This window comes from Lycium ferocissimum, chromosome 10 (genome assembly GCF_029784015.1).
Source record: "Lycium ferocissimum isolate CSIRO_LF1 chromosome 10, AGI_CSIRO_Lferr_CH_V1, whole genome shotgun sequence".
NCBI classification, from domain to species: domain Eukaryota; kingdom Viridiplantae; phylum Streptophyta; class Magnoliopsida; order Solanales; family Solanaceae; genus Lycium; species Lycium ferocissimum.
This window is the reverse complement of record NC_081351.1, coordinates 60309544-60329703: the sequence shown is the minus strand read 5'-3', so window position 1 is coordinate 60329703 and position 20160 is coordinate 60309544. Positions and strand designations below refer to the sequence as shown.

At 37.8% G+C, this 20160-nt stretch overlaps 1 protein-coding gene across 3 annotated transcripts; it reads right to left on the bottom strand.

Moving 5' to 3' along the window:
- Window positions 1-10923: 10923 nt before the first annotated feature.
- On the bottom strand, window positions 10924-19009 carry LOC132034443 (phytochrome B). Of its 3 annotated transcripts, none has more exons than XM_059424793.1 (4): window positions 16635-19006; window positions 14343-15150; window positions 12921-13214; window positions 10924-11689 (listed from the first exon to the last, which is right to left on the bottom strand). In XM_059424793.1, exons 1-4 carry the CDS (start codon window positions 18700-18702, stop codon window positions 11470-11472), a joined length of 3390 nt encoding a protein of 1129 aa, XP_059280776.1. In that variant the 5' UTR covers window positions 18703-19006; the 3' UTR covers window positions 10924-11469. The 3 variants fall into 3 exon arrangements, with proteins under 3 accessions (XP_059280776.1, XP_059280777.1, XP_059280778.1); XM_059424794.1 differs by lacking the exon at window positions 10924-11689 and adding an exon at window positions 11787-12725 and having other exon boundaries at window positions 16635-19007; XM_059424795.1 differs by lacking the exon at window positions 10924-11689 and having other exon boundaries at window positions 13089-13310; window positions 16635-19009.
- Between the last annotated feature and the right edge of the window lie 1151 nt (window positions 19010-20160).

Here is a 20160-nt window from a genome sequence, read left to right as displayed (position 1 = left end):
AGGATTTTCTAGAAAATGTATTAACGGATTAACCCGGTCCACGTGTGAGTAAAGCATGAATAAAACCTATTCATCCAGACTGTAATAAATAAATAAAATTTCTATGCTTTTCTATAGAAAAACTACTATCCTTATATATAAAAGGAACGAATTATACCCGGATATTATAAAAACGAACCTCAATACCTTATATATAAAGGGAATATATTCAATTCTTTTTTTAAAAAAAATGATATGCAACACGACAGGCTTTTTGCGGGAAATAAATACTAAATAAACAGTTTATGCAAATACTCACACATTGGAATTATAAGGTCAACCGTGTAGTACAGATCCTTAATACTAGGGTGCCTAATTCCTTCCCTGGGGGGGTCACCAGAACCCTTATCTAGAACTTTAGATTAAGAAGAATTTTTCACGGCGTATGAATAAACCCTTCAAAACTGATTTTCCTAATTTCCTAAAAATTAGGTGGCTACTCTTTTAAAACAAAGTCCGATAAAGCACCAACGATTTCGAAATAGATTTTTCCGAGCGCTAATCCCTCCCGCGAAAATGCGAACCGTCACACCATGCACTTTCTAGCGACGCATGATGGCGATTTTCACCGATATGGTGGAAAACTATGTGGAGGTATTTATGGATGACTTCTCTATTTTTGGGGACTCTTTTGGTGATTGCTTGAACCATCTTGACGCCATATTAGCTCGTTGTGAAGAAACAAACTTGGTACTTAACTGGGAAAAATGTCATTTCATGGTTCAAGAGGGCATTGTTCTTGGGCACAAGATATCGAGCAAGGGAATAGAAGTTGACAAGGCAAAAATTGAAGCGATTGGGAAATTTCCACCACTCGTTTCAGTTCGAGGAGTGCGCAGTTTTCTTGGGCATGCAGGCTTTTATCGACGATTCATCAAAGATTTCTCTAAAGTTGCTAATCCGATGTGCAAGCTGTTAGAGAAAGATGTGAAGTTTGTGTTTAATGAAGCCTGTCTGATGGCTTTTGACGAGTTGAAAAAGATGTTAGTGTCTGCTTCTATTATCATCGCACCCGATTGGTCTCTGCCGTTTATTTTAATGTGTGATGCAAGTGATTTTGCTGTAGGAGCTGTCCTTGGTCAGAAAAGGGATAAGATTTTTCATCATATTTATTATGTCAGCAAGACACTTGATGCAGCCCAGATGAACTATACAGTCGCAGAGATAGAGTTATTAGCGGTTGTTTACGCCTTTGACAAATTCGGATCATATCTTGTGGGCACGAAGGTAATTGTTTATACTGATCACATTGCAGTTCGCTACTTATTTGCAAAGAAGGATGCGAAGCCGAGGCTTATTCGTTGGGTATTGCTGCTGCAAGAGTTTGACATTGAGATTCTAGACCGGAAGGGCACAAAAAATCAAGTAGCATAACACTTATCGAGATTGGAAGATCGGGAACATGTAGATGAAGCAGTGGTAATTAAGGAGACTTTTACTGACGAACAAATGTTTGCTCTTCAATCAGCTAAGGTGCCATAGTATGCAGACATGGTGAACTTTATAGTGAGTGATATATATCCCCTTGTTGCTAATCACGAGAAGAAGAAGCGGATTTTGCATGATAGCCGTTTCTATGTATGGGATGAGCCCTATCTATACAGGGTTGGCACAGATCAGCTGATTAGAAGATGTATCCCAGAGGAAGAGGTCCCCTCGATTCTTGAGAAGTGTCACGCGTCATCCAATGGTGGACATCACGCTAGTGACAGAATGTACCGCGAAGGTACTTCAATCCGGGTTCTATTAGCCTTCTTTGTTCAAAGATGCTCATGAATTTGTGAGAGCTTGCAATATCTGCCAGAGAACCGAAAATAACTCCAAGCGTCATGAAATGCCTTTGAAGGGCATCTTAGAGATTGACCTATTTGATGTGTGGGGTATCGACTTCATGGTCCCCTTCATACTATCCAAGAGATATAAGTACATATTGATTGTTGTAGACTATGTCTCGAAGTGGGTGGAAGCCATCGCACTTCCCGCCAATGATGCTAGTGTGGTGGCAAGATTTTTGAAGAAGAACATTTTTACAAGGTTTGGAACCCCTCGAACCATCATCAGCGATCAAGGTACTCACTTTTGCAATCAGCTTTTTGATAAATTGTTGCTCAAGTATGGGGTGAAACACAAGATAGCGACTGCTTATCATCCTCAGATGAGTGGTCAAGTGGAGGTATCGAATCGAGAAATTAAGAGGATTTTGGAGAAGACTGTAAGTGTGAGTAGGAAAGACTGGTAGCTGAAGCTAGATGATGCTCTGTGGGCATACTGAACAGCCTACAAAACTCCTATTGGCATATCCCCTTATAAGCTCGTCTTTGGTAAGGCATGTCATCTACCGGTTGAGCTCGAGCATAGAGCGTATTGGGTGATAAAGAAGCTGGAGAAAAGAGATTGTTGCAGCTGCACGAGTTGGACGAATTTCGCTATCATGCTTATGAGAACGCGAAGATGTACAAGGAGAGGACAAAGAGAACTCACGACAAGCGCATCCAACCTCGTGAGTTTAAGCATGGACAGTTAGTCTTGTTGTATAACTCTAGGCTAAATATTTTCGAAGGGAAGTTAAAGAGCAAGTGGTCTGGACCGTTTGAAGTAATTCGGGTAACTGCACATGGGGCAGTTGAGCTGAAGCCGCTCAATACAAAGTAGACATTCTTGGTAAATAGGCAGAGGGTCAAGCACTATTTTGGAGAGGTCATCAATCCAGAGAAGACCTCGGGGGAACTAGAAGAGGCTTGAGAGAGCCTGCGTCGTCCGCGACGATAAATCAAACGCTTCTCGGGAGGAAACCCGTGTTTGTGAAAGTAGCATAAAGAAAAAGAACAAAAACATTAAAAAATGAGAAAAATATAAAAAACGTCGTACCAAGACCTTAACTAAGGTGCTGGTTGGGAGGAAACCCAACATTTTTATACATATAGGTCACGTGTGTTCATGCTGCAGGACCCGTGAGGGAGCGAAGACGCAAAAGCAGGCAAAAAAAAGAAAAAAAATCATCCCAAGTTTGAAATGTTCTGGACCCGCGACGCTGGTCCAACACGAAATTGGACAAATTCAAAGAGAGGTATTTCACGTGTCAGACCAGCGACGCAGGTCTAGCATGAAATAGGCGAGAATTAGAGAGGTTAAAGTCCCGCGTTGGACCCGCAACGCGAGGTCAACACAGCTAAGGGGCCCAGGTTTTTTTTTTTTTTTTAAACTAAGTATAAAGCAGTTCAGCCCCTTTATTTCTTTTCCCTCTCCATTTCAACTCTCAAATTCCCTCTCCTCTTCCCTCTCTAAAACGAAGCAACTCACCTCCCCCTCCCTAGAATCCATAAACATCCCACACACAACTTCAAGAACTTGTGATTTCATCTCCTAACATCAAGAAGTAAGCAAAATCTTTTCTATATTCACTTGTTCTTGAAGATTGAAAGTTGCAAAACTAGGGTTGTTGGGTTTGGGCGAATTTGGGGCGGGGTTTGGTATTGATTGATTGTTGTTGTTGTCTAGGGCTAGGAAGTGACTCCCATTGTAGAAGGGAGGGTTTTAAACCCTCCATTGTTACTCAAAATTCGAAGGAAGATCCTATGCCTGCAAGGTGTTCGTAAAAATGCTTGAATGAGTTTTTTGCATAAAAATTGTGAAGCCTTGAGTAGCAATAGGAAGACGAACCCTTGGACATCAATTGTGACTAAGAATTTTGTATTCTGTTGAGAAAATCATGAACCACCACCCTTGAGTCCTAAAACATGAACTTGTGATATTTGTGATTTTTTTTTTTTTGTCTTTAGTATAGGATTAGATAACTTCTTTGTTTCTTTTTTTCCTATATAGTTTGAAGTAAGTTTGGGGTTGGTTCAAAACCAATGGAACTTTAACGATAATAACCGTGAACAGGGCCACACAATCTAAACTTGAAAACATGAAAAAGAATTAAGTGTGGGGTCGTTTCACGACTCCGTTGGTTTTGAAATTGGATTCATTGTTTGGTATTGTGTTGTTTTACAGGAAAAATGGCTACACCAAAGGTAAAGGAAAGTTGACTACCACCTCCGCCTCTCAGGGCACAAAGAGGGCTAGAGCTAAACCCTCGACAACAAAGAAATCAGTGAAGTCCACTTCGGGGGATAAGGAGCCGAGTGCACCTATTCCTCGACCTCCACCTAGGAGACCTGTGCCGGATATACTACCGATAGCAGAGGATTGGTATGCACAATTCAAACCCGCATTCGGGTACATGCATAAGCGGGCCATAAACCCATCCACTCTGGAGCGTAGGTTTAGGAATGTTACAACAAGCTTGTGGAGATGAGGTAGGTGAAAGTCTTTGAATCACTAGGGCCGTGCAACATTGATCTAGTACTTGAATTTTATGCTAACATCCGGTTCCCTTGAGATGGTACATGGTCGAAGAATGTTTACTTGAGGGGAGAAGGGGTGCCGATCTCAGCAACCACATTGTGTGCACATCTTGGGGTCCCTGATTATCCCACTGAGCCATTGGAAGAGTTCATCAAATGGCCTGATTACAAGGACATCCGCGAGACTTTGTGCGGCCCTGATTCGAAAGCTTTGGGGCCCATTATGCGGGAAAGTATAGGCAACACAAGTTCTTAAGGATGAGCAATTTCTTCCAAGAAACTGGGGTTTGGCTGCGTCTCTTGAACTACCGCATCTTGCCATTGGAGCATTATTTTAAAGTGAAAAAAAAAAGAGTGTGCATTGTTTTCTTCTTGATGATGGGATAGCCTGTCAACATAGGGCACTTGATGATGCAAAAGATGAAAAACATTCGTAAGAGTGTACCTCCGAGACTGAGTTTCAAAAACACCCTCACGTCATACATACTTCGCCTTAATGAGAACTTGCAGAGGCCACATGACAGGGTCTCAGTAGTACTAGATGAGGTGCTTGACATTTTGAACGTCAAAGCACCTGAGCTCAGCAAGAAACAACAGCTGACCCCGTCCGAAGAGAGAGCGGGCCAGTCTACTTTGTTGGCCCAAATATACAAGATGGCAATTTACGCGGGCGAAAAATTTGATGTGGACTTCTCTAGTGCATTTGCTGAGGTCCCTCACGCTCCATACTCTCGAGATCTTGTGGGTGAGGAGTCCAGGCTGCCGGCCGATAAGGATGTGAACTCGTTGGACTTGATGGAGGCCGACATCGCCGCTGGTGAGGAGGTGGAGTCACATATGGCAGAGGAAGAGAATGAAGAAGATCTTTGAGATGGCGGCCCGGCCCTTTGAGGATGGCGAGGTTGATGATTTTGATGAGGATGAATAGGCTCTAGTGGGACCCAGGGAGTATTTCGTGCCTTACTTGCTTTTAATTTTTCCATCTAGATACACTGAGGGTATTGCATGATTTTAAATGTGGGGTGGGAAATACGTCCTTGGTTTTATAACAACATTTTGAGGTTGCGGATGATGACTAGTAGATGCCTTAGGATTTTAGGATTTTTTTTTTCTTAATTTAGTTTGAGTCTTAGTGTCGAAAAACAAAACTTTTAGAAAAAGTTGGAAAATCTCAAAAAGATTTTTATTTTCTTTGGTTTTCTTTGATAACTTCTTAAGTCCCTCATTAGTTGGCATCCATCATCCACCCCCTTTGGTTTTCTTATGGCCTCGGTTCTTTCCCGAGGGGGAGCCTTTGAACCGGGCGTAATTAGATTTTCCTTTTTAGTCGTAGAAAGGGCTTTTCCTGATGACGGGTGGATGACAACCTGCTTGAGAGAAAATTAGTCCTTAGGTTGGTAACATTCAAATTCTAGGTGCGTGGGTTAGGCTACATATTGGCATATGACTGATTCTTGATTTAAAATTGAAAGCATGCCTTGCAATTGCATCACTTTTATCGAAGCACCTGAAAATTAGATTTGTTTGACTCATGCACGACCCACTTGACATTGTTGATGTATTGTTGTTTGATTCGAGGGACAACCGGATCCCTCTTGCGTTGATTGTGTGCTATGTGTGTGTAAGGTATCCATGCTTGGTATTGACATTTAGAACTTGCCCGATGTGTTCGTGAAGCAAAATGAAGTTTGAGTGAACCTAGGAAGTGATAGAGGCATTTCTTTGATCAGTCACTAAAAAGCCTAAACTCTTCATCCGACCAATGTGTAAATATGACCCTAGTTAGCCCCTCCTTTAGCTTTTTCTTTGATAACAGTCGATTAGCCCGTAACTCTTCGTTCTACTTAGTTTGAATTTTTTATCCAAAATACTCCATAAGTACTTTAATGATTGAAACATGTAATGGGAGTTAGGATGTGAATAAAAAGGGGGAGTGGTTGTTGATTGAAATCTAGGAAGTCTATGGGAGCACCAAATAAAAAGAACAAACTCACTTGTTAGTTGGGGATTGCTTAAAGAAAAGGAAAAAAAAAAAAAAAAAAAAAAAAAAAAAAAAAGGTAGAGCATTTAAAAAAAAAAAAAAATCCCTTCTAACTTGTGTGATAATAAAGAATTGTGCTTAAAATGAAAAAGAAGAAAAAAGGGTGAATTGGGAGAAGTTGAATGTTGGTTGGTGGTTTGTTTTTGGCTAATGAAGGAATTGTGCGAAATAATAAGTTTATATGTATTAAAGTGCTTAGGGAGGTTAGCCACTATTACCCAAATATTTTCTACCCGCCCCTTAGCCTATATTACAACCCTCTAAGTCCTACTTGATTCTAGGTTCATCATACTTACATTAGTAGAGCGGTTACACTACAGGCAAGCCTATGGTATGCCTTATTGAGTATGTGATATTCTTTGTGAGAGTGAGCGGATTTGTAGATTCTACGTCCATTAATATAAATATATATGTGATTCATGTGAGATATGGACAACTCTCTATTGATGAGGGCACATAGTTGGCAATAGAGTGGTGAAGTGTTGATCTCTTGAAAAACATGTTTAAAGTGGTGTCGATTTAGTCAAGTGTCCTAAAAGTGAAGTGTTTTGAGATAGTGGTTGTATGTACTAAAATATGAGAGTTTTTGATCTTTGGCATGACTTTCGGAAATATTGGCTCATTGTGCGTTTTGAAAGATTTTTTGTGAATTTACCGTATTAGCCGAAACCCGTTGCAGACCTGTTTGAATGTTGGGCGTGAAGTGTAGTTTGGTGTTGATCAAGGTTTGCTTGAGGGCGAGCAAAGTCTAAGTGGGGGGTGGTGATATTTGGCACAAATATCTATGTTTAAGTGTCACTTTACCTCTCATTCTTAAGACTTTAATCGCTAATTATATGTTGAAATCGTTGTATTTGCGCTTATGTTGGTGTATTTTGCGTAATCAGGTATAACGAGGACAAACAATGGAAAACCGGGCAATATTGGTTGATTTTGGGACACATGAAGCTTGCACAAGGTGACAAGATGAGAGGCCTGAAGTTTGGAACTGACGAAGACAGTAAATGTGCAAGCCCCGCGTCGCAGGGGTGCTACTCATGTGTTATCCCCGCATGATGGAAAAGAGGGGCCGCAGACTGTGGACAATTTCGTTTCACGCCCGCGGCACAAGCTCAACACAAATTGGGACCAAAACCATTGAAGACCCTGTGATGGACCCGCGATGAGCGCGCGGCCAACACGGGAAGGCCCAGCTTCAGCCGAGTTAAACTAGGATTAGGACCCTTTTATTTTGATTTTAACCCTACACTATAAATAGATGTTTTATTCATTATTAATGATGTGCTGGGATTATTCTAAGACTTGTAAGCCGTCATCTTTACTTTCTCTCTAAGTTTTATTTTGTTTGCATCTTTTCAACCCTAGTTTCTTCATGAATTCTTGTTGTTCATTGAGACTCATGAATAGTTAAACTTCTTAATTCTGGGGTTTTACGGAAAGACATGATAGTTGGTTTGACGACAATTTCTATCGATTAAATTTTCGTATTTTGGGTTGCTTATTTATTCTTGATCTTTATTGTTTGATTATCTGACCAATAGTTGAACACTATCTGTAGTGTGTGAATTGAACTAGGAATAGAGAATGTGCATGCGTAATTTCGATATAATCGTTCCGCTAATGAGATAGGAATATACCCTTTAGCCTTGCCTAGTTGAATACGGAGAATTAAATGCGTTCTTGTTACCTCTGACGATCATAGGGATATAGGCGTTATAGTAGCATCTACAGGCTTGTGAGCAACTCGGAAGATACTCATAAAGTTATAATTAACCAGTCAACTAGTAACCCAGGAAATAAGATAGGTAGAATTGTCAGAAGATCAACTGGATTGTCGAAACCTATGACCCTGAACTCTCCATCATCTGATAAACCTTACAATCTTTATCGAAATCTTCTCAGTCACAAAAACACTCATCATAAATTGTTTACTTTTCAGTTTTAGTTTAGTCACAACAGAGGCGGATCTAGGATTTGAAGGTGTCGGGTGCCATAATTTTCTTCAATGTACATCTTGTTAGGAACATGTTGGGTCGGGTCCATCTCTTTTTAGTTTATTCGGGTCAACTTAATAGTGCTTTTTTTATTTGCAAATATGAAAATTACATTTCAAAAATCAAGAAATGAACATAATTAACATCTTAAACAAGGAATCACACCCATTAACAAGATAAAATCAACATTTTCACCAAGGGACTTGCATCTTTTATGAATATTAAAAAATGAACTTGCACAAGTAAAATAACATCTTCAATAAGGGAATTACACCAATCAAAATAAGAAAAATAATAGAAAAACTCTTCAATAGGTAATTACACCCCATAAGTAAATGTAGAATTAGATAAACTACAAGTTCTCAAAAATAAATCATAAATTTCATGTTTTTTCTAAGCAATGCTTGTGAAATTTCCATCACAATTTAAGAAGTAAAGTGATTTAAATTGAATTTAACAATTATAGAATAGCACAATTTTTTTTAATACACTTCCTCCGTCCATTTTTATTTGTCCACTATACTAAAAATATATGTCCACTTTTACTTGTAATTTGTATAGTTTGAAAAACCAAGACATAATTTACCGTTTTATACCTATTTTACCCTTATTATTAAGTACTCCAATTCATTTCTCGTTTTATTTATTGCTTATTAAGAGTGTCCCAAGTCAAATATAAACAAGTAAACATGGATGGAGGAGTAATAAACAAAAGAAATTATAAGAAATAAAAATAAATTGAATTTTGATCTCAATCCAAAATTCCTATTGAGACCCCAGTTTTTCGATTTAAATACTCGCAGATTTGAGATTTAAAAAAATGCTTAATTTAAGGGATTTTGAAGTTTCTATTTGTGTGTTTCTCGCTAGAGATCACAGATAAAATAATAGAATAGAGGAAAGACAAAATAAAAAGATAAATAGAAAATTGGGAGAACTGAAAAGGAAATTACTGATATAAAGGAACTAAAAAACATAAAGAAAAACAGGAATCGGAAATGTTCAAAATAGATTCAAACTTGTGTCTACCAACCATGGCACCTTTGTCTAATTTGTGACTGGGGTGGCAGGATCAAATATTTAACCTAGTTTAAGCAAATTACAACATAGGTATATAAAAAATTTATCAATCTAGGGGGTACCATGCAACCCCCACCCTAAAGGGTGGATCCGCCCCTGGTCGCAACAAACACTTTGATTTTCACTTTCTTGAATAGTTTTATTCGAATTTGAATTAGTTTAAAAGTAGAATTTAAGTCTCTGTGGGATCGATATCTGTACTTAAAAGTTCTATATTACTTGTACGACCGCATATACTTACGTGCGCGTTTGAAAGCAACAATTAGGAAGAAGATCAGCAGAATTTACCAGTCTTACCGTCTATGACCTAGATAAAAGAGTGAAAAAATTGAGTTTGTGCGCTAAGGAACTCACTAAATTTCTAACATACATGAAGTACAAGATCCTAAATCACAGATTGTACAAAGCCATGCTACTTTAACAGATATACACAATAAACAAAGACAAAACAAAATAAATAGGGGAGAGCTTTGGCTATTTGCTACTATTATAGTAGTTAAAAATGGCCATTCCTGTTAGGGGTATAGATAGATCGGGTTGCTTCGGATTTTTCAAATACCAAATTAAATAAATTGTGTTGGGTTTTAAAATTTATAAACTAAACCAACATTATTCAGGTTTTTCAACCTCAATTTTCTCTGTCTTTTCGAATTTTTTCAGTTTTCCAGAAAAATCTTTATATAAAATATATAACTTTTACTTTAAATATTTCTTTAGTCATAGTAAGATACAAATATATAATAAATGTATTTCTAAAAAAAATAACAATATAAGATGAGTGATGACATTATAATAAAATATTCAACAAAAGAAGATAATAAAATCGCATAAAATAAATATTGCTAATTACTAAACCATAATGAAAATGATCATAATCGAAAAATACTAAGTCATATTAAAAGAAGTACTAAGTAGTATATTATAAATTACATGACAAAATAAAATTAAGTTATATATTTCATTGTCTAAACCATTGCAAAATTAAAAAATATATATCCAATATTATTGTCATTCTAATGATAAAACTAAATTTCTTTTATCAATATTAGTATTAGTTTGGTTTTGGTTTGAACTTTATTAGAGTTGCTAATATCTATGGGCTATAAAATTTATTGGGTCATCCAAAATTCTAAGTCCAATCTTGAAATAATATGTTAAAAGACGAAAACTATGAAAAAGTTTAAATATAGTATTTATTAATCGCATTACAAATAAATATTTTTTAAAATTGTATATATGTATTGTCGGATTGATTTGATTCAGTTTTGACTTTTTTTTATTTAAAACCAAACCAAACCAATTATGATTGGATTTTTTTCAATACCAAATCAAGTCAAACCAAACTACTAGTCGGGTTTTTTTCTCGATTTGATTCGGATTATCAGTTTGGTGCGGTTTGTGTTTCCCTTGTACAGCCCTATTTCCTGTCAAGAGGAGCTAAAGTCATATAACATTCTCAGCTTGTTCATGTTACACAAAAGTGAAGAAATCCTAATGTTACAAAGAGTGGCAGACACTAACTCTGCCGGACCATTGGAAAGGATGATATTTATTCGCCTTTTATTATACAACAATACATTTGTTACATTTCTTTATGCTAACCCACAACAGCTCTGGGATCAATTAATTATGGAAACATCTTTAATGATGCTAACCATATTCCAAGTATTTGGCGATTTGCCAGTTACCATGTCAAGAATTAGTCTTGGTAAAAAGCATGCACTAAAGAGCAACAGCTTTCTCAACTTAATCCCTCTGCATATGCTGAGAATACTAGGTTGGAGTTGTGAAAGACGCCAAGTCGCAAAATGTAGGAAACAGGCTCATTCAATACTATCAGAATGATGCCGATTAATCCCCCATATTTGCTCTCCCTGTGTCTAGTTCCATAAAGGATCAGAAGAGGCATTACCAGAATTTCACCAGCTTGCACTTACTGCAATTTTAAGAGATATCTGCTGTTAGCCTAGCCAACACTCTTTGAAGCTTTGCGGGTCATTGGTAGGTCAAGGATAATGAGGAAATAACATCTTTCTGATTCTCTGATATACTGGATTTCTCCATTCATAAGCTTTAAGATTTTTCCGCACATGCTCAGCCCTAGGCCTTCCTGAGTTACCCACCGACTGCTGTGGAACATGTCTTGAACCAATTCCGGAGGAAGCCCTTCACCAGGGCATACAATCCTATTCCAGAAAAAAAAAAAAGAGAGAGAGAATAATACTAGTTAAGGTAGTACAGCACACCAAAAAGTGTGGAACTGCTGAAACTTAACCCCTAGAACTCAATTTCCTAATCCACGGCCAGAAATAATGAGAGAACTAAAGTGCAACCTAGGATGCTAGTAAAACACCGGCAGGATGAATATGTTTGGGAATACATTGCCCAAGTTAACCTCCAGGAAAGCTAATAAAGTGAGACCCGGTTATGAAGTCCTCCAATGTTCTCATCTATAAGACGAGTATTTATGCAGTTCACTAGAAGCCTATACTTTTGCTGTTTCAGTTCAAAAGTGGAAGAGAAACTTAATGTGAGTTTGAGGTGGAGAAGATGCTTTTTCCTACTCCAAACAAAGGAAAATTATAGCTGAAAGACAAAAGACGAGCAATGGTAGTGTCGAGTTAAAAGAGCTTAAACAAAAGACATGCACATCCTTGAGATCTTTATCTTATCCAGCTATCAATAATGCAGTATTGTTCTTGCTTGAGCTTGGTCAGCTTTATTAAAGAATGAAAGCATGAGTTAACCTTCTTTAAAGCAAAAAAGGAGCGAGCTTGAGAAATAAAAGTGAAAAACATTGATGAAATAGAAGGATTTAAAGCCTACGCAGATAGATAGGTTATATATGTACGGGACAGAACTAGAGTAAAAGGTGAGCTACCAGGTGGCACATTCAGAAAAGAAAAGAAATTGGCAGAAGACTATAAAACTTTCATTTGCTGCAACTGATGAGTCAATAAAAGGAAATAGTAGGAAAATATGATACATATAAATAGAGATGGCAGGGCAAAAGCTATACCAAAGAGAAACGGTACAAGTCTAAAATGCACCTTTTCACTTAAGCTTGTATATTGTAGCCCCTACTGTTAATTGTCACGTGGTCTAAACATACATTAACTTTTTGCATACTTCTCTTAACATTACATTGTTCATTGGTTCATAAATCTCATATTCCAGCATGCCTGTTGGAGCAACCAGAAATATTATCAACTAAGCAGCAGCCTACAGAAAACAACCCTGAAACAAATGACTCAAGTAGGCAGCAGATGGAATTCAAATAAGACTGACAGGTTCCATTTCAAGAACCATTTAAAGAATCAAGGTTGCATCACAGAGGCGAGAGTTATTAATTAATATAGTGTCTGCCAGGGGAACAATTAAATGAAAAGTAAAGGAAGATAAGATTATAGAATGCACCTGAGTTCAATATGCACAATAGTTACTCCATCAGATATTTGCTTCATACTTGGTCGAAGTTGGATCTCTACCCACCCGTCAGGTGATGGTGCATACCGTACCATGTTCAGCAAGAAATCTGCCAAGACCTGTTGAATTCTCACTTGATCACCATATACTGTTAATGTCTTAATCTCCTCTGGTATATCCCGGATCAATTGCACGCCTTTTTCCCTCAGTAATAACATCACTTGGCTAACAACGGCATCTATTACACTCCCAAGAAAAAATTCTTCTTTCTCAAGGGTCAGTGAACTGTTAGAAGATCAAAGGTTAGTCAAATTCTGCAAGGTAACAGGTTGCTAATTCTACATAGAATTGAAATACATGCCCATAATCCCCTCCTGCAACCTACACAAGAACACAATAAAAAAGACGAAAGAAATCCAAAATAGTTAAACTTCACATGGTATAGACAATATGCAGGAAATGACTCTGAAAACGAACCTGTTTGTGTCCCCGAGAAACTAGCTTGTGAGTTAGAAGTGAATATCTAATGTATCTACCCTAGATATTCAAAAGAAAATCTTCTATAATACAGAAATCATTGCCTCATTCAGTTAGTCTAGATCGCTTCACTTAGTTTGTTCAAGTTAAATTCTGAGTCAACATTGTAGCCAAGCTAGTTTTCATGCTGAAATAGTAACCATCTAGGCATTAAAATGTAATGTTGTACCTGAGATAAGAATGGGATCACAGGAGAGTAGCTTTGTATACTTTCATCTTTAGGATTCAAGTGCCAGATCACAACTTAGATAAGATATGCATCTTTTCAGGTGAATTTTCTTCTGAATCTATAGTTTAAAATCTGAACCGTTGCTCATACTATAATGTCAATTGCAGCCTATTGTTCATTTAAAAGAAACTCCCCTGTTTATTACTTTTGAGTTTTGAGTCCAGAGGTACAGTAGAAGATATTATATCGTGGACAAAGAGCTAATCCCGATGTTCCATTTTAGGTGGCATTCTTTCATTTTCAGTCTGTTTTCCCAAAAGAATGGAACCTCTTATAAGGGAAACAATTTAACTTTAAACTTTCCATTCTATTCTTAATGACATGCTTTCATATTCACAGAAATGCACAGCATGTATAAAACCACATGTTCACAAGTTTCAAAAGAGAATCTTTTTTGTTTCTTAAACTCCGTGACCGTGCCCATAAAATGAGAAAGTACTAGTTTTAAACTATGTTGGTGGATCTTCCAAAAATGTTAACCCACCGTGTCGGTTCCTCCAAAAATGCATAATTTTGGAGGATCTAACCGAACCGGCGGCATTCTTGGAGGATCCAAGTAACATAGGTTTTGAAAGAGCTTATTAGAAAAGCATAATCAAATAAAACAGAGCTTATTAACAAAGGATAATCGAATAAAACAGACTTACCCGTCCTCAATGTTTTCCAGATCAACATCCTTTATGATCTTAGACATCTGCCTCTCACAAGCAGCACTTGTCTCCAGATACTGTTTCTGATTTTCTGTCAAATCTGTGGCCTCCAACAATGAATTTGTAAAGCGTATACCATTAAGAGGACTTTTTATTTCCTGACAAATGTACGCCAACTCTTTCATCTGAGAATAACACTTCTTTTCCTGTTGCCTTTGAACTCTTAGAGCTTGCTGCAATTCGGGACTGGCTATCTGTATGAAACAGAAAGCCCCAATAGTATGGCCCTCCATATTGACTCTCTTATTTGCAGTCAAAAGAGCTTGCACATATTTCCCATTTCGGTCAAAAAAGGAAAATGGAAACTTGTCTGTATCCTGGCCTCCAATTGCATTATGCAACACAATCATGAACTTTGTCATGGCATCTGGGCCCTTGAGCCGACAACAACTTCCAAAAATCTCACCAACTAACATTTTCCCAACAATCTCCCCTCTGGACCAACCAGTGAGCTTTTCCATGGCAGTGTTCCACTCAGAGCAACAAGTGTTCTCATCTGATGCAAATATGGGAGGAATCAGAGGATTGGGGCTGTGCACAATAGCCTTGTAATCACCTTGGATGTGAATAAACTTGTCCATAACAACTTTTTGCCCAGTAACATCCTGCCCAACAAAGCAAACACCAACAATGTTGTTTGTGTAATCTTTGCTACAGCAAGCATTAACCACCACAAAAACAGCTTTCTTCGGTTGCTCGGCTCCAAATGTCCTTAACTTTATTTCTACATTCTTATCTTCCTCGCCTGCAGTAGTAGGGCTACAATATTAGTTTTTTTTCTTTTTAGCTGTTTGTTGCAGAAGTTGAGTAGAAAAGGAGCCGAGTCAATACCAATTATTTCAGTTACAAACTATGCAAGAGTCGACCTACACAAATAATACAAAGAGAAGGTTCCCTATAATCAGGAATTAACCTAGTTCTGTACTGTACAATTTCACTTCAAAATTTAGATAGGTGGATTTACTTCCACAATGATGAGATTAATGTGCTATAAAACCAATTAAGATTTTACCAGAAATGAAAACTCAAAATTGAAACTGGCCTGCAAAGAAACAGAAAACTAAGTTATAGAAAAACTTCTACAGAAGTGCATCAAGATTTTGTAATCAAAAGTCTAGATTATTTCTCATGTAACCATGTCGGGAAGCTTAAGGCATGGCACTTTTCAGGCTGCTTAGTCTAATCAACACTATGCTGAACTTCTAAATGTTTGGCACTATATCATCATTGTTGTCTAATAACACAAAAATTAGAGTATCAAATTTGAAACACAGGAGTCGAGATGGTTTTGGTGAAGCAAGAAAAGAAGCTAACAGCTTGGTGATAGAATAAAACTCTCTTGTCAGACAGCTGAAGGTGAACAAGTGACCCTGAATGTTATCAGCAAGTCAATCTTCATAACCACTACTATGTACTACTCCACCCGTCCCAATTTAAGTGTCTTAGCTTGACAAGGCACGCATTTTAAGAAATAAAGAGACTTTTGAAACTTCTGGTCCTAAATTAAAGATGTGTATAATGTACTAAAATGTGTATAATGTACTAAAATGTCCTTTGAATCTTGTGGTTATAAACTTGTCATTTAGGATGTTTGAATTGTCAACTTACTAAATATAGAAAGAGGCACTCTTTTTGGATAGACCAAAAAGGAAAATAAGACACTTAAATTGGGAGAAAGGGAGTAATTGTTTTGCAATTAAAGTTAATTTGAACGCATCCAAATGCCTGATTATGCCTAAGGAACATTCTGTTAAAGTGAACTTACTTATTCTAGACAACTTCTACCAAAGAAAACAAGGATCAAAATAAACGTCTATCAAATGGCACAAGTAGAGTGGAATGGATATGAAGGATTCATATAGACGACCGAACTAGTTTGAGACTGAGGTATAGTTGATTGATTGACTTGGTTTTGTGCATAATACCTATCCATTTAGTCACACACCGTGCCCTGTCCCTCCGCCCCCAACACGGACAAAACAAGACTTCATGCTTCAGTTGACAAATTCGACAAGACAAAATGAAAATATGTCAACCAACATATTTTGAAAGATTCCAGGATTCAGATTAAAGAAAATCACTAAAAGCCCATGATTTCTTCACATTCAATTTTGAAAAACAAAGAAGAGAAAAGGTAAGATTATACCACTCATGAAGAGGAAAGAAATTCCACAACTAATAAACTGTGCTATCATTTGGAAATGAAGAAAATAAATAGATAGGTATGACCTCTTAGAGCATTGAACAGAAGCTTCTCAGCAGTCTCCTCTGATTCTTTGTGCACAAGATCATGAACCAAAGACTTCCCCATTGCTTCTTCAACTGATAAGCCTGTCAATTCAGCAACCTTTGCATTCCACCCATTTATGCGACCTTCGACATCGACAGCAAATATGGGAGCTGTTGCAGTCTCTATCAGTCTAACCATTTCTCTGGCAACAGAACTCAGTTCATCTATCCCTTGCAACTCCATTTCCCCAAGTTGAGCATGCACGACAGCCTTAGAATTACTTGCCTCAGCATCCTTGAATGAATCTCGCAGAATAAGCTGCAAAGAGTGAATTGCGTCCATTTCTGCATTTTCCCATGGTGAGCTACGGCTTTTAACAACTTCCAAAAATGCCTTGAAGGAAGAACGTGGATGCATTCTCTGGCCGTCATCCTTGTCTTCAGGATGATGCTTTGCACCACCCCACTTTATCTCTTTCGCTGTGTGGGAGCGAAACCAAAACAAGAAATCTTTAGTAGTTATATAAGCAACAGCCATACCACAAACTGCATCACCAAGTGAAGCTGCCCCAGGATACCCAGCATCAGCCAAACTGTCAGTACTTAAACCTGTTGAGTCCCCGTGGTAAGTCAATAACCACTCCACAATGTCTTTTATCTGAGCTTCAGTCGGTGTGACGCCTAATGGATAGTACTTCCCCAGGTAGTATAGAGCAGCACCATCGCACTTGACAAGGTCCATAATACTGGGGCTTTGGGTAACAATCCCCGTAGGTGAGTCTCGAAGGAGCATGTCACATAACAGTGTTTGTGTCCTTAAAACATGTTTCTCAGACAACTGTGATGCCAGTTGCAACTCCATGTTCAATTGGAGTCCAAAGGCCTGCATAAGGAATTCACACGCATACCGAAGAGGGAAAGGAATGCACCGAACAGAGGTGTGATGTCCAACAACCAAGCCCCATAGCCTCATTGAATTTCGGCCTTCCTCATCATTTCCATTAATAATAACTGCCAGTGTTAATGAGGCAATAGACCCCATGTTTGCCATGTACTGTGCGTGGCAACCATGAGGGGCTCTAAGTGTGGAACCAACTAAACACAAAGGCTGCATCAGTGAGTCATCCTGAATAACCCGCACAGGTGTCGCATGGCAGTCCACAATCATTCTCACCCTGTTCTGCTTAAACAAAAACCGTGAAGCTTGAGGAATGTCAGTAGCAGGATAATGCAAACCAATATAGGGCTCTAAATCTCGTCTTTTACTCTCAGCCACTACCTCCCCATGCTCATCCTCATGAAATTTATACACCATAACCCGGTCATACCCGGTTAACTCCCTCACACTCTCAACCACAGTATCACACAAAAGCTTAATATCCCCACCAGGAAGTGATTGCAAATGAGAAATAGCCCTCACCGCAAGTTTCTGCGACTGCACCGCTCCAGCAATAGATAAAGCGGGGTCCTCCGTTCTAGCAGGCTCCAAATCAATCACAATGCCAACATCAACCCTATGCAAAATAGCATAAAAGGGCTTGCCAGAATTCTTGGAATGAATCCAAATCGGATTCAGTAACGTAATCTCGCGTGCCCCAAATGCTCTTTCTAGCAAAACAGAGCTAGAAGGGGTAAAAAGGGTCCTAACATCAGTTCCAATAGTGAGTATCTCAGGCCTCTCAAGACTTGGAACTGATTGTGGAGTTAAACTAAGCATATCACAGGCATTTTCACTAAAAGCTATAACACGAAAACTAGCTTCATCTACAGCTATCATACAACCAAAAGGTTGTATATGACCCCCTCTTTGTATTTTAGTCAAATAAGCAGTAATTTGCTGTTCAGGCACAACAGAATTTGTACCAGTTTTAACAGACTGTGAGTAATCAAAAGACTTTCCAGACTCACCAGATTGTTCAAATACAGCATGAAGTCTAGCATCAGCTGTGTACTGTGCTATGGCTTTGCTTATTGAATCTTTATAATTCACATTACTTGTACCTGAAGATTGAGCTTGAACTTGTGATGAGTTATGTTGGGAATGCTTTGTTCTACTTCCAGAAGCCATTTTTCTCCTTATTACATGGAATTTAAAACCCTAAAAGAGATTTAAGTTGGAAAAAGAACTGACTTTCGGGAAGTCATAATAGATGAAAAAGATTGAATTTTTGGTTGAATTTAGAAATGGGGTTGTGACAATTTTATAGTAGTAGAGGGTAATATGGTGGAATTTGAATTTTCTTGAAAGAATTTCAAGGAAATTTAGTGGAATATGCTAGAGCAGCAAATAGGAAATGTCTCTGTTTGTTTGATCCAACAAAAAAAACTGTCTATTTTTGTTTGACTCAATGCTGAAGTACCTTTACTTCTCTGTTGTAAAATAAAACTTGTTATTCTGCTGTGAATTATTTTATTAATATTTGGTTTATTTTATTAAGATTAATATTCTGAGGTGGAAACATATGTGGATATGGTGAAATGGAAGTTTGTTGTCAATAAAGGCAGGGGTATTTCAGTGGCTGAGAATTCATGTTTTGAACTTGGCCAACGTGGAGAACATAAGATTGACCATTTTAAGAAATTATCCTTGTCTACATTGTACTATGAGGGCTCGTTTGGTACGATGGATAGAGAAAAATAATCCTAAAATAAAAATTAGTACCGCTTTATTTCACGTTTGGTTGGGGAAAAAACTCAGAATAACTAATCAGAATTAGTTATCCCTGGATTAGAGTGTTTTTTTATCCCACCTTGAGGGTGGAATAACTAATCTCCGGATAACTTATCCCGAGATTAATTATCCCGGAATAAGTTGTTTCCAACCAAACGAGGCCTGATATTTTTAGCTTGGGGTATCCTCCCTTGAAAAATCACTTCTTAATTAAATAGTAAGTATCAATTTAATATGATTTCTTGTGAAATTCATTAAAATAAATTAGTCGGCCTACTCTACGAATCTATTCTAATTATCATCGACAAATTTTGCAAATTTTACGTAGAACGGAAAATGGAACTACTTAGGTATAATGACAGATGAGAGACTCGACCGGAAGGAATATGTGGAGAAATTTTGTGTTATACTTGATAATAAATAGGGATAAATTTTTTTAAAAAAATTAATACTTTTTAAGTTATGGGACAGCCCAATAAATTAAGCTCTCGCTATAAGTGAGGTCCTCGCATAAAAGCTAAAACACCTAATATGGACAGCGGAAAGTCCTTAATTAAATGCTACTGACTTTGTAGCATTATGTTTGGGTTATTTCCAAGAATTCGAATCAGTATGGGAGAAACATAGTAGTAATTGTACTGAAACGTGATATGTTGGGTGGTAGAAATTTTATTGACGTTGCATCTAAGAAAAGAAAAGAAAAAGAAAATAAAAAGAAGAAGATAAAAAGATGAAGACGATTTATGGTGGGGGCAAAATGATGAGTATTCCCTTTCATATCACATTGCCCCTCCCACGTGAAGTTCGTACTATTATTGACACCCAATTCCCCTCTTGTCCAATCCTCCAAATCAT